At 39.9% G+C, this 14,412-nt stretch overlaps 1 protein-coding gene across 1 annotated transcript; it reads left to right on the forward strand.

Annotated features, from left to right (window-relative positions):
* Window positions 1-4,826: 4,826 nt before the first annotated feature.
* Window positions 4,827-13,832, forward strand: cnga2b (cyclic nucleotide gated channel subunit alpha 2b). The gene is made up of 6 exons (XM_051937638.1): window positions 4,827-4,931; window positions 5,028-5,138; window positions 6,969-7,145; window positions 9,161-9,268; window positions 9,404-9,510; window positions 11,135-13,832. The coding sequence occupies exons 1-6, from the start codon at window positions 4,831-4,833 to the stop codon at window positions 12,625-12,627; spliced, it is 2,097 nt and encodes a 698-aa protein (XP_051793598.1). The 5' UTR covers window positions 4,827-4,830; the 3' UTR covers window positions 12,628-13,832.
* The last annotated feature ends 580 nt before the right edge of the window (window positions 13,833-14,412 follow it).

Below are 14,412 nucleotides of genomic sequence, written 5' to 3' on the forward strand. Positions count from 1 at the left end.
TCAGCACAAAAATTGAGAATCACAATATTTGATTGTTGCTGGTATTCCATATGCTTTTTTTTTTTTTTTTAGATTTTACCCCTCACCAATACTTATGTATGGATTTTTTTCGGCCGTTAAAAAATCTTCTTTTTTTTTTCTGGAGTGGAATTTCTTCATTTTTATTTTATTTCTCATTATAGTGCTTATTTATATAAATAATGAATTTCACCACTTTTTGAATTTACACTTTCACTGGGCAATAAATGAAAGATATTAAGCCTAACCCTACAATTTACATTTAAAATACACCAAATTTATTTTTTATGAGTCTTTTATTAAACAACCTGCAAGCTTTTAGTATGAAAGGCATTTTCTGCCTGTCAGTGTTTGCTTTAGGCCAATGCTGATATTACATTTTAATGACTTTTTTTGGGCTAAACAATGTCAATGCTGATATAACTGTGCATCCTAATAATAAATAGGCCCATAGAACACAATACTTCCTCTTATATAGGTGGTGAAACTGTCTCCCACTATTTAAATACACTCAGAAATATGAATGGAATGATTACAAGTCAAAACTTCATTACGTTTTATGAGAGAAATTTGATATATGCACTATATTAACACTTTAATAACCTTTTACTTTTATACAAACTATCTCATTTTGACGATTTTCTTGCTGTATTTCAGAGATTTTCACTTTATTTTCTAAAAGTAAGTCAAGCGTTCCCTGCACAATCATTTGCCACACTGTACACATGTGGTGTTTGTTTTACTGTGTTGTCAAAAGGGGTGGACGCTAACAGTCTGCAAAGTCTGCACAGAGAGGGATGTTAAGGTCAACCAAGAGTTGATCAGTAATTGGATTCATCTTCTGGGCATCATGATTGTCTGTGGTGGACTGACAGACCAACATCCATGCACAGACCGCTAACAGGCCTTAAAAATAGCATGAATAGTATGAACTACAGACCAAAGGTTTGGAAGCAAGGCTAATACAAGCCAAACATTTGGAAGCACCTTCAAGTTTCTGTTCATAATGCCTTTCTTAAAAAAAATAAAATAAAAAATTATTTTGGGATTTATTGATGTATTTACTGCATGATCAGAATTAGTTTTCATTGATTTGCACCATTTTCCTCCATTTACCTTGAGGTATACATTAAAGTTACCAGACAATTGTTGAATAAATCTTAACAAAAGAAAAGAAGGGTTTAGTTTTAGGGTTGAGAAGATTTACAAGTTACAACTTCAGTGTAAAAGTAAACAAATTACAGTTTGTACTGTTCAGTTTAGCTATTTGGCTTTTGAGAGTTTGCATGCAAAAATCCCAATTAATCTTAACTCTGTCCATATCTCTGACAAGCTACCACATAAATAACTAATGTAAAATAAATAAAATCTAAGAATTTTTTTAACAAAAAGACTTGCCTTAAATTTGACTAAGACTCAGGCAATCTGTAAGTGTCTCCTGCCACCTTTTAGTGCAGCTGATGCTGGGTGGCTCTGAAATAATCTACAGATGGGTGACGGATTAAAGGAAAAACCTGAACTGTTGACCCCTACAGTGAGAAGTTCTTGTGACTCTTTTATGCTCTGGGGGGCATTTTGTTGGAAAGATGTGGTTCTACTTGCTTCTCACAGGGAAGAGCCACTGCAAATGAACACAATGCTGTTCAGACTGATCAAGTATGCTTTTGTTTTACATTTTAGAACATTTTATTAGAAGAATGCAAGAGTCCTGTGGATTTAAAAGCAAAGGGCTATTGAGAATTTGGAACAACCTGCAGAAGTAAAACAGCAGGAACTTAGCACTATCACTTTTATGATCTGATCTCATTTTCATTTTACCGCTTCTCTTTTCTCTTATCTCTGCCTCTGTGACTCTTATCACCGTTGCACTTTTATATTCTTCCCTTTTTTCACCATAAAACCCTGCACCTGTTTTAAAAAGACTCATGTAAAAAACAGTCATTGTTTGTGGTGTTTTCCCCCACCTTGTTTTGATAAAGAACTTTAACGTCTACAGTTAAATAGGTTGTAAAGAGGGATTTTAAAATGCTTATATCGTAATAATACAGTAAATTTTGGCTTGTAATGAACCAGAGATTTTTACTGCAGAGAATTTAAAAGTCCTGTCAACACATTTGATCTGTTAACTGTTGTCTCCTCTGTCTTGTTAACAGCAGGACTTTCTTCACAGTCCATCAACAGTCTGGTAGTACACCGGGGGAAAGCAGCGGCAGATTGTAGTTTACTGTTCACTGGCCTGAATCTCAGACCGATGTAAAGCTCCTCTGGGCTTCCCTCCCGGTAAGGCTCCAGTTTTTAAGGCTCTGATTAAAGCTGAGACAGCCAGACTCTGTCAGGAAGCTGTGCGATGAGGAGGTTTGTCTCCTGTGGCCTTCATTCTTTTGGGTTTTCAAGCTCCATTTGCATCAGAGTGTGTCTGTGTGGTGAAAGTTTGGCTTTACAAAGAGCTTCAAATTACTTCCCTTGTTGACTTTATTCTCAGAAGACAGCGAGTCCAAGTCTCACGTCCAAACGTGACATAATCTTAATAATCTTCAAGAAAACATCGGTCATTGAAATTAAGTCTAGAATAAAATTTATTTTGAAATGTTTTAGTGAAATATTAAATTTCCCTTGGGATTAATACAGTATCTATCTATCTATCTATCTATCTATCTATCTATCTATCTATCTATCTATCTATCTATCTATCTATCTGTCTATCTGTCTATCTGTCAATCTATCGACTTTGGGGGCTCTATACATGCCATTCAGTAGCAACCTAGCTCTGGCCTAAAACATACCCTGTTCTATTGTCTATTTCATGCTAAATGGAACCGTATTTTATGAAATGAATGTCATGCTGTATTGATGGAGACTTGAGACTAGTGACTGAGACCATAAACTCATTAGGAAACTGTTTACTGAGGGAATAAATTAAGTGAGAATTTGAATTCTGTTCGCATAGATTTCTATACAATCTGAGATATTTTCACTATTAGAGGAGTCACCCCCTGCTGGCTGTTAGAAAGAATGCAGGTTTTAGTCATTTTCACACTAATATTGCATCATTTGACCTCTTCTGATGGAGCGAGTTGTCCACCAGTTGAAAGGTTGGACCCCCATTGCAAAGTATTTTGCCGAATGTAGCTAAGATTAAAAGACGATATGCTAGTGTTGCCCATTGACCATTTACAAGCTGTTACTGAAAGTAATGAGGTGCTGAGAGATGGCATAGCTGCAGCTTTGGTCAAAGAAGGAGTGTTATTGTATTGACCACAGCTTTGATGTTCTAAAAGTGAAACGTTGCCGCCATGTTAATATGGTTACAGAATCTACCTAGTCATGTTTTGAGTCTAATTCATTTAAAAAGAGACAAAACACACTAAACAAAGTTAAAGATGAATTTGATTGATATCTCTTTTGTTAATTTATGAGAGGAAGTGATGTGACACAGGACCACAACTAAATGATATTTTTATTTAAGATTTTACAAATTAAAAGGCCTGTGAACCATGAAAATTAACATCATATAACATAATGCACTGCTGATGATGACCAGTGTTAATGTGTCAAGTTTACATAAAAGACAACATCAGGGCAATGAAAGATTTATTGAAGCACATGACCTATGAAGAAACCTGACCATCGTTGTTGAACTGTGCTGCTTGTCATTATTCTCCAGTGTAACGCGTGCACAGAGGAAAGACAGCCAACAGGTTTTCCCAGGAGATTCCTCGGACTAAAGCCGACATCTGGGCTCTTCACCATTCAAAGATTTCCCCGCCCTCCACCATCTCCCACCCGAACCACATGCTCATACATCTGAGGGGGGACGACGACTCATCAAGAGGAGACTCATGGAAAATGCCACAAGTCCGGCACACGTGATTGTGTTTTAAAGGTTTTGGATTCTTTTTTTTTCCTCTCATAACATCCAGTGTGGGCGCTGAAGATGGATTGGCAGGAGAAGACCTGTGGGTGTGCCTGTGTGAAGTCACCATGAGGACTTTATTGGAGTAACTGAAGGAAAGTGAAGGTAGGAATAAAGATTTACTGATTCCACACTTTATTTTTTCATGCAGAAAATTCATTTTGATGCTAGTTACCCACATTTGCTTCTTTTATTGTTAAAGAAATTCACAGCACAATGTGTAGCATTATGTAAAACACGAGCTGAACTGTCCCCACATGAAGTTTAACAATTAACTACATAACAACTGTTTCTCTGTGCTTGAATCAGTTTAGGGGAGATTACAGTTTATTTAACCAAGCAATCTTGTACATTTATGACACACTTTGCTCTCACTCAGCACACTGGTTTCCTAAGTGATGCTTCTCCTGAGGGAAAGCAGCTGATGGGCTCACTGAGCTGCGTGTGTGTGGTGTGTGTGTTTTCGTTAATGATCCACCAATTAGCCACACAATGGTAACAGTCATCTAAACACCCCATCGTGTGTCTGCTGCAGGGTGGATGTGTGTGATCGACCCCCATTCTGCTTTCTCAGCTTGCAAGTGCATTTTTTAGGTAAACTTCAAACTTTCATTTCAAGCCCTGCAGCTTCTCTGTTGTGTAAACTGCACTGAGTTTCACCTGTAGATGCTTCAGTCGCCACAGCAACCACCTGCTGTGTGATGGGCCAGGTGAGGGACTGTGGCAGTCAGTCCCAGTCTTCCCCTCCTCCCCTGACTATAATGTGTCATACGCACCACAAACACTTTCTTTTCCTGCCACAGTGTCGCAGCAGGAAAACATGTCCAGCAGCACGCTGGGTCGTAGAATGGGTTAAATGGCTTTAATATTAGTGTCCGTCTGCACTGTCAGGTCTGAAGATGATGGGTCAGGTGGCCGAGAGGGATCGGTCGCCCCACAATCTGTCAGTGAAGACCGCCTTGGAGGAGGAGATCGAGAGGGCCGAGAGTATTCTCAGCAGGTAACTGGAAGCAAAATGTGGCATTTTTCAGGGCGATTATATGCAAAGTGAAAGCTGACACATGTGACAGATAGTTTTTTTGCTGTTTCCTCTTAGGGTGCCTTCTGTCTGCGATGACACATCCTCAGAGCTGCAAAGAGTCGCTGCTCTTGACCCTCACGGAGGCAATTCAAGAAACTCTTTTCAAAGGAACGGAGCCATCTCAAGGTAAGATCATGACATCCCATAATAAGTCCATACAACACGGCAGATTTTTTTTTTTTTTGTAGAAAAGGTTGTGTGGCTTTGAAAACTTTCAGCTAAAAGCAAAATGTAGTTTGGTATTTTTGATGATCAGTGTATTTGTCAGGTGGAAACATGTTTTGTGCGTTTTTAATCTGGCCTCGTGTAAATTTCTGGGAGGATGGGATATTTTAGCGCCTTCTTACTTTCATCTTCAAGACCTTACAGTTCTGTGATTGGAATGAAACCAACAAAACTAATTAGGATTCAAGCAAATGAGACCGTTTTTACACAGAAATTGTGCAGCTCTGTTTGAAAGATCTACTAATAGATAGATTCAATGCTCATGTGTGGATGAAAAAAATTGTGAAAAGAAGGAAATAATTTGTTGTGAATACACATTAAACTCTAGATAATGAATGATAATGAATATGATGTAGTAATAATGATAATAATAATAATACAATAATATACCACAGTTCATACAGCAAGTGCTCCACCTCAAAATGCTTTACATCAATAAAAATAAGACAATAAAATTGAATAAAAATGAAATAATGAATAAACACATAAAAACAATGAAACAGAAAAGCCTATAATAAAAGTAATGAAGTGGTCTGAAGTAACATGAAATGGCACAAAAACTAAATAAGGTTCTGTTTGTAGCTCATTTTAATTCTATTTCAAAAAGGCAAATGCTGAAGATGCAAAATGTAAAATCTCTGGACATCCGTCTTCTACGCTTAAGAACATTTAAGAGACCAAAGTTAGAGGGTCATAGAGATCTAAAGGAGACATAATCACAACCAAATGATCAAAATAATACAATTTGGAACTAGTACATTAGGAAATCTAATAGTCAATAATGACACACTACTATACGCTCTGTACATTTGGGTTTGAGCTCTAAAAAAGAACATTTTGGCTCAACAGAAAAGTAATGCAACAGTTTGTTTAAATCTTTTTGAGCTTTGACAACTTCGAAGGGAATTATGTTCAACCAAAGTCCTGAAATCAGCATCAAGAAGAATTCATTTATCGAGACAATTTCATTAAGTTACTTTTTTGTTTTAAATCAAGTAACATAGAGATGTAAAATTAAATGACACACAATGTTAAATTGATGCAATTCAACTCAACCATCAGAAAATGTTAGAACAATATTTTTATCTTGCGATCGTGTATTTAATTAAGTAGTGGGGGAAAAAAGGTTCCTTGCATTTTAGAGTCTGTTATGAAGATGCACTGCTGCGTTTTGGATAAAGTTTACCTAAAGAATTCTTATGGAGACCAGGGCAGCAACCCTTTGATGTGCAGTGTGGATCAGGAGATACTCATTTTCCATTCGATTTGGGCCACTTTTGACCCATGTTGTGCATTAAAGTGTTAAAAGAGTCAAATCTGCTAGAATAAAGCACAAGTACAAATAGATTCCTTGTTAGAAAAATCTAACTAAATGAAGTGCTACTGGTCTCTCAGTATTTTCCACCGCTGTCGGTTAAAAATAGGATGTTAAACATTTATCTAAAGGGCATCTAAAGGGACAAGGTTGGTGTGAGTGATTTTCCCGTCAGCTTTTTCCATTGTCTGGTTTGGTGAGAGACACTGACAGAGCGTAAGTCCGCAGACTTCCCTCTGAAGGTGACACATCGATGATGCTTCTGCTGATGTTTTTATTTGGCTTATCAGATAATACGTGACTCAATGAAGATGTGTGCCTGTTGTGTTACAGTCATTGTTTTCATACACCGGTGAGATAACACACGAGCTGACCGAGGCTCTGAAAGAGGCCTTATGCTGCTTATGTTGTGTCAGACTGGTGAGCCTGGTGGTGAGACTGAGGGAATGGGCTCACAGGAGTCTGCTGGAGGAGGAGGAGCGACCGGACTCCTTCCTGGAACGCTTTCGAGGCCCTGAGCTGAGAACGGCCCCCAGCCGCATCAGCAACACGCAACCGGATGCCAATGGCAACAATGCCAAAGGGATCTTCAGGTATGTCTGACTGCAACCCTGAACCATTACCAAGCAATTTGATGTACGCTAGTGCAAGAGCTTTGTACTACGGTGGTGCTACTGTACCTTTGTGAAACAGCGCTTCTAGTGGCACATTATTGTTTACAGGGCACCTCTGCTTCACACAGGGTTTTATTTTTAGGGTTCATTTATCTCAGAGAACACAATAGAGCACATGTGTCAAAGTCAAGGCCCGCGGGCCATATCCGGCCCGTAATTAGGGTTGCCACCTTTCAGAAACGAAAATAAAGGACGCCCACCACGGGTCCTCAGGGCCACAGGTCAGTAAAATTTAACAGACATTCACAGATTCAGACTTCCGGCATCAATAACTCATTCGATATACATTGTTAAAACACAAACGATGCCTCTTTCCCATCGTTGTAAAGCAGACAATGTGCTACAAGCCCAGTTTTATCAAAAGTAGCTGTCTTTCGAGCTGCAGGAATAACATTGGTGTCAACTGGAGCCAGCTGAAGGCTGCAGTGATTCTGGTGACAGTACTGTGTCAGAGTGAGGTTATTGAATATTTGTGTCTCTCTTTGCTGTTGCAGCGGTTTTGCAATTTGCAGACCATACCTGTTCCCTTCATAGACACCAATGTAATGACAGGACATACATGAATCGACCTATCTTTGTGAGCAAGTTTCCTCAGTAATGAACATTAACAAAACAAAACTGCACACAAAGCTCACACATACTGTAAGCACTTAACCGACATGCTGAAGTTGGCTGCTGCTCAGGACATGACGCCTGATACTGATGCACTTGTGCAGGCTCAAAGATGTCAAGTTTCAGGATCAAATACGAAGCAAGAATAAATCCTGTAAAATGCTGCTTTAAACATTGTTGCCCTAGGGGAAAAAACAGCTGCTAAATAAAAACTTGCTGTAGTTAATACTGTGAAATTCAGCGTTGGTCACCAGATTGATTACAAAAGTGTTTGGTTGAGTGGAATATTATTTCTAATGGATGCATCCATGTTATGTATGTAGTTTTTTATGTATATTTTACATATACATTTTATGCATAAACAAGGCAGGTGACAACTTTACTTTCTTAACTGTCTGTATAAAATAGCTGCTACTTAAGATTTAAAGGTGTGCAGAGTTAATTAAGGTGTTCACAATGACTTTCCAGATGTGGAAAACGGACTTCAAAAAAATTTCTATATCTTGATAAGTTTGATATTTTTTTTTTAAATTTGTAATTTAAGTTACACATACCTGTGACTAAATATGTTGTGCCATTGTACAATCACTGTGATCAGTTGTAACGCACAATGCACACAAATAAATGTTAAACTGAGTCATAGTGTTGTTGAAATTGCACTTACTTTAATCTCTGGTTGTTTCTAAAATGATTTTTAAAAGGACAGTTCATTACATATAAAGATTTTTCTAATATACTTGTTCTCCTTTACACTAAAACGTCAGAAAACTTAGACTTATTGTTACTTCTCGGTAATTATGCTATAAGTTTACTGGTCCGGCCCCTTTGAGATCAAATTAGGCCGTATGCGGCCCCTTGACCAAAATGAGTTTGACACACCTGCAATAGAGTGACAATGGTGCAAAGTTAGGAGGGCACACTGTGCGTTAGGGCAAAAACAGATCCTTGACATGTCTCATTAGGTCACACAGAGGTTAGAAACAGTTTTTATTTATCTCTCTGATGGCTGAAATTTAGTGAAATAATGTATTTTGTGGCTATTTCTACATACGGAAATGAAGATAGACATAATCACCTTTTTGACTTTTATTTTTCCAGGTAGGTGAATTGAGAATCAGTTTTCATTTACAATGACGACCTGGAAATACTAAATATTATATATTACGAAGACCATCAACAGAAAACAGATAATAATAAGAAGTCTCCAAAAAATTGTTAAAACTATTGCATTGTTTTATATCTTGTGCCTGCTTCTGTTTTTCTATATTGGGCAATAACAATTTTCTCTGTTTGTATTGTTTGCACTCTCCTTCTGCTTTCAGAAAAAAGTGGGATGTGTTTGTGGTGTCCCCATCCGATAATGCATACTACCGCTGGTTATTTGTTATCGCCACAGCGGTGCTCTACAACTGGTTCCTTGTTGTCGCGAGGTAATAACACTTGAGTCTGTCAGTTATCTGCTGGGGCCCTGCAGCCTCCAGAGATGGATGATGGATGTAGTGAACCACAGTGCTGCCCGCTGCTTAGACTGGAACACTAAATCATTTTTCTTTTTATACTCACAGGGCATGCTTTGACAAGTTACAGGTGGGCAATTACATCTGCTGGCTGGTGTTGGACTACCTCTCTGACACTGTGTACATAATGGACACGTGTGTCCGACTTCGCACAGGTAATCTCTTTTAAGAAACAGCTTCTGGCTTCATTAAAGATTCATAGCTCTCAAATTCTGTGTACAAATAATAGTAAAATGGATTCAGTTTGTGTCACTTTGACCGCATTATCCATCGATTCAGTGTTCAAAGTGTTACATTGAAGCTCTACAATAAGTCCAACTGCTTTTTTCACTTCAGTAAATACATAAAAAATGCCAAATAAGTTAAATTTTAGTCACAATTTAGTGTAAACAATAATTCTACATGGAAAATTACTTTTACTCTGCAGAATAAAATTGGGGTCAAGTCCTGCGGAAAATATCTGTCTCTTTGGCTGCAAAATTCAAAAGTCAGTCAGTAACTTTGTCTGCTGTTTGCTGCGGATCATGTAGCATACAAAGCTTTTATTGAAGATATTTTTACTAAAAACAGCTGCCTGCTCGAATCAGCATTTATGGACCCAGACATTCCCAGAGACTTCCCAGACATTCACGTCATGGTATTTCATAGTGCTAAAAGGAAACCAACTGGACTTACTTGAGTTTGTTGAAGATGTTATATATAATATATGCAGCTCAGTGCAGTGAGAAATGCACAGAACTCTGCATTAGGATAACCAAACAACTGCTTGGCTAAACGTATTCTTCAGTTTGTGACTCAGCACTCTATCTACAGTTAATCTGAAGGACAACGGGCACTCATTTGAGGACAACAATGTAGACTTTTTGGCGAGAGAAGACTAGTGCTTTGAAAGGGGAGTGAAAGAGGTCAGCTGTGTCTGACACACAAACAGCAAACAGAGGATGTGGTCTATGACACCACTTATCAGCCACTTACAATGCAGTTATGAGATTGCTTGTCTGACAGCTTAACAGCAATCCACAGCTTCGCTCAGGACCCTTAAGACCTACACTAACCACCAGACCTCAGTTGATCTCAAGATGCTAACAACCTGAACGCGAGGGACTCCACCACCACTCAGCCTCCAAGAAACTCTGAAGCCACATTACAACTGTGTTTGAGGAATTGTGGTGATACAGCTGACCTCTTTGTAGTTTGGAATTTCATTTGCATTTCAACTTGGACAGGCAAAAACGGAGACTTCTGGAAACTACGATAAAGACTCCAATGTTTAGATCTAAACTGCCAGTAGGTGTGTGAAGGAAAAAACCCTTGATTACCAGCAGTTAATTCAAAATGGACATAAAATGACAGCTGTTTCTTACCTTGTTGTCTACCGTAGCAGATGTTGTGCAGTTAAGGAAATCTCTGGTCTTACTTTTGGATATTGTTGCTTTTGATTCTTGTAGTATTTCATAGAACTAAGGAACCAGCCTCTGATTAATGTCTGTACTGCGCCCTGCATATTTAGTATACATGAATGACCATGTGATATGCATTCTCAGATCTGCGTGCACAGACTATATCTAAAACGGTGCTAAAATGTTAATCAACTTACTGTAGATGAACTCACAAGCAAGTCCAGTGGTGTTTGCTGTAGAATGAACTTTGATAAACAGTGAAGTTGTGAGACAGAAGAGAAAAAGCTGAAGAACACTAAATTGTTCATTAGAACTGATTGCACTACAACAGTTGAAATGACAGGTGAGCTGAATTTGTACTGTGTTTATATCGTCTCAGGGTTCCTGGAACAAGGTTTGCTGGTGAAGGACCACGCCAAGCTAAGAGACAGCTACGTCAGAACATTGCAGTTCAAGCTGGACGTGGTGTCCATCCTGCCCACCGACCTGGCCTACATCTCCACCGGCATCCACACACCTCAGCTCAGGTTTAACCGTCTGCTTCGCTTCCCACGAATGTTTGAATTCTTTGACCGCACAGAGACGCGCACCAACTACCCCAACATCTTCCGCATCTGCAACTTGGTGCTTTACATCCTGGTCATCATCCACTGGAACGCCTGCATCTACTACGCTATATCCAAGTCTTTGGGTTTAGGCTCGGACACTTGGGTGTTCCCAAACATCTCCAAACCTGAGTATTCCTCCCTGACTCGGACTTACGTTTACTGTCTGTACTGGTCGACTCTCACTCTTACCACCATTGGAGAGATGCCTGCACCAGTGCGAGACGAAGAATACCTATTTGTGGTCTTCGACTTTCTTGTTGGGGTGCTGATCTTTGCCACAATTGTGGGAAATGTTGGCTCTATGATTGCCAACATGAATGCCACCCGTGCCGAGTTTCAAGCTCGAATTGACGCCATTAAACACTACATGCACTTCCGCAAAGTGAGCAAAGAGCTGGAGACTCGTGTCATTAAATGGTTCGACTACCTGTGGACCAACAAGAAGGCAGTAGATGAGCAGGAGGTGCTAAAGAACTTGCCAAACAAACTGCGGGCTGAAATTGCCATCAACGTACATCTGGAGACGCTGAAGAAGGTACGCATTTTTCAAGACTGTGAGGCAGGACTGCTGGTGGAGCTCGTGCTCAAACTACGCCCACAGGTCTTCAGTCCAGGCGATTACATCTGCAGGAAAGGGGACATCGGTAAGGAGATGTACATCATCAAAGAGGGGAAGCTGGCAGTGGTGGCAAACGATGGGGTCACACAGTATGCTCTCCTCACCGCCGGCAGCTGCTTTGGGGAAATCAGCATTTTGAATATAAAAGGTAGTAAAATGGGGAATCGTCGTACAGCCAACATTCGCAGCATGGGCTACTCTGACCTCTTCTGCCTCTCAAAGGATGACTTGATGGAGGCAGTGACTGAGTATCCAGATGCTAAGAGTGTGCTGGAGGAGAGAGGCCGGGAGATCCTGCTGAAGGAGGGACTTCTGGATGAGAATGCAGAGAGCGGAGGGCTGCAGAAAGAGGACACAGAGGAGAAGGTGGAGAGGCTGGAGTCCTCTCTGGACACCCTTCAGACTCGGTTTGCCCGTCTGCTCAACGAATACACCCACACTCAGCAGCGGCTGAAGCAGCGCATCACTCTGCTGGAGAGGCAGCACAATCAGACAGACTGCGGCACAGACACAAATGAAGAGGTGGATGCAGACACAGAGATGACCAATGGAACTGACTCTGGGCCTGTTGTCTGGACAGATGGGTCACCACATCACAGCAATGAGCAAATAGAAGACAATAAGAGCCCAATATCAAAACATTAACTGTCTCAGCAAGGAGGCATTAGATGTGTTTCCCCTAAACGGCTTTGGCTCATTAAAGCTGCAGGAAAAAGAAACCTGGAAGTGGTAGAATTTCAAATACAGCCGTCTTTCTGCAGCTCTCTTCTCCTTGTCAGAAGTAACTTTGATGAGTCAAGCCAACATTCACTTGTTTTCAGCACACTATCCTGATTGAAAGTCCTCTGTGTAACACATCCTACTTCCAATGTGGACTTTGTGGCTCTTTAAACGGTCTCATCTGATCTGTGGGAAAACAACTGTGTTTGGGTAATGACCCCAACACAAATTAGATTTTCTAAAGCCTGAAAACAGAGCCAACTGAGACATCTAGTTTTACCTCAGACTATTTGAACAACAATATAATGAAAGGTTTTATAGAATTTTTGCCGAGCAGCACCCCCAAACAAACTGCTTTGCTGCTACTGCAGCTTTAAGAGAAGAGGAAAACATCAACATCCTTTTTAACTTCCATAGAAAGTTTTGTTGGTTGTAGCTGGGTATAAAGAGATGTATGCATGTGAATTAAAAGGAAGCTGGTAACGATTGCTATGACCATGCAGACTTTGAGTTCATGTCGATGCCAAAACCAGTGAGTTGGATGTAAATACAAAGGGTGGCTTTAAAGTTACATCCAGGATCAAGCTAATTCGAAGTATAGAGATCAAATCAGTGGCAGTGACAAAATGAAAAACACTAAAAACCTGCAAATTAAGTTTAAATGTCACCTTTTTAGACAGAATAAAGGAATGATATCAGACTGAAAACTGATGGATGTCAGAGTTTCTGGGTCACCTGTAAGCACCTTGTGTTTGCTTGCGTCTGCAGAGGGATTCAGGTCTCTTGACATGTTTTGTATTATGCTCTGGCTGTGTACACCTCGTCTCTGACTGCTGCTCCTCCTGGGAAGAAAGTGTCCAAGGAGAGATCGTAGGAGGTGGCATACACAAACACAATTATTTTCCAGTCACCCAGGTTAGATCTGAATCAGACATATGATCATTGCAAGGACAATCTTCTGACTTTTTCTTCCCTACTTTGGCTTCTGTTGAAGATTTATCAGAGTTCTTGCAGCTGAAGTGACCCATTCACTCATTATTTGTCACTAAATGAGCTTCAGTTTTCTGCAAATTTTCACGTGCTTACAAAACTCAGTCTCATATTAAAATGAGTACACTGCTTCCTCTGTCTGCACTGAGTCACTCCTATTTATTTTATGCAAACTCACTCTGTTTGGAGAGGGTCTGGGGATTTTCCAGTTATTCAGCCTCTGCATTCCAGGATACAACTGAACCACATGAGCAGTGTTGATAAGCACAGCTGGAACAATGCCTCTGCAGCAGAGCTGGCTATAATACAGGGGCAGGAGGTAATGAGTCTATATACCCTGCAGCCCCTGGAGGAGTGGGTGGTATCAAGTGCCCTGAGAGAGAGAAAAAAAATCTCAAGTTACTCTTCTAGGACAGCATGAATTAAAAACGATGCCTCTCTTTTGTATCTCATTAGAAACAAATGACAGGTAAAGCGCTCGATAGCCTAAAATATGAAAGTCAGATTGGTAGTATATGAAGATTTCAGTCTTTTAATATAGGACAAACATATAAATGGGTTAAATTGAATTGGAAGCTTCAGTGTTGATTGTTTATAATGAAATTCTGTTATTGAGACTAAAATTGCAACCACATCTGTTTATACCAAGATATCATCTGGCTTAAACCCAGTGGAGTATCTTCTGAGGGGGCACGGGGAAGTGGTGCCCACCCCCGTGAT

The sequence above is a fragment of the Acanthochromis polyacanthus genome, chromosome 17 (assembly GCF_021347895.1).
Source record: "Acanthochromis polyacanthus isolate Apoly-LR-REF ecotype Palm Island chromosome 17, KAUST_Apoly_ChrSc, whole genome shotgun sequence".
Taxonomy (NCBI): domain Eukaryota; kingdom Metazoa; phylum Chordata; class Actinopteri; family Pomacentridae; genus Acanthochromis; species Acanthochromis polyacanthus.

Bases quoted from the DNA above. Each gene is read 5' to 3' on its own strand.
- cnga2b (XM_051937638.1), top strand. From the start codon at position 4,831: ATGATGGGTCAGGTGGCCGAGAGGGATCGGTCGCCCCACAATCTGTCA. The intron at 5,139-6,968 runs GTAAGATCATGA...ATGTTGTGTCAG, and splicing joins AGGAACGGAGCCATCTCAAG to ACTGGTGAGCCTGGTGGTGA. The intron at 7,146-9,160 runs GTATGTCTGACT...TTCTGCTTTCAG, and splicing joins AATGCCAAAGGGATCTTCAG to AAAAAAGTGGGATGTGTTTG.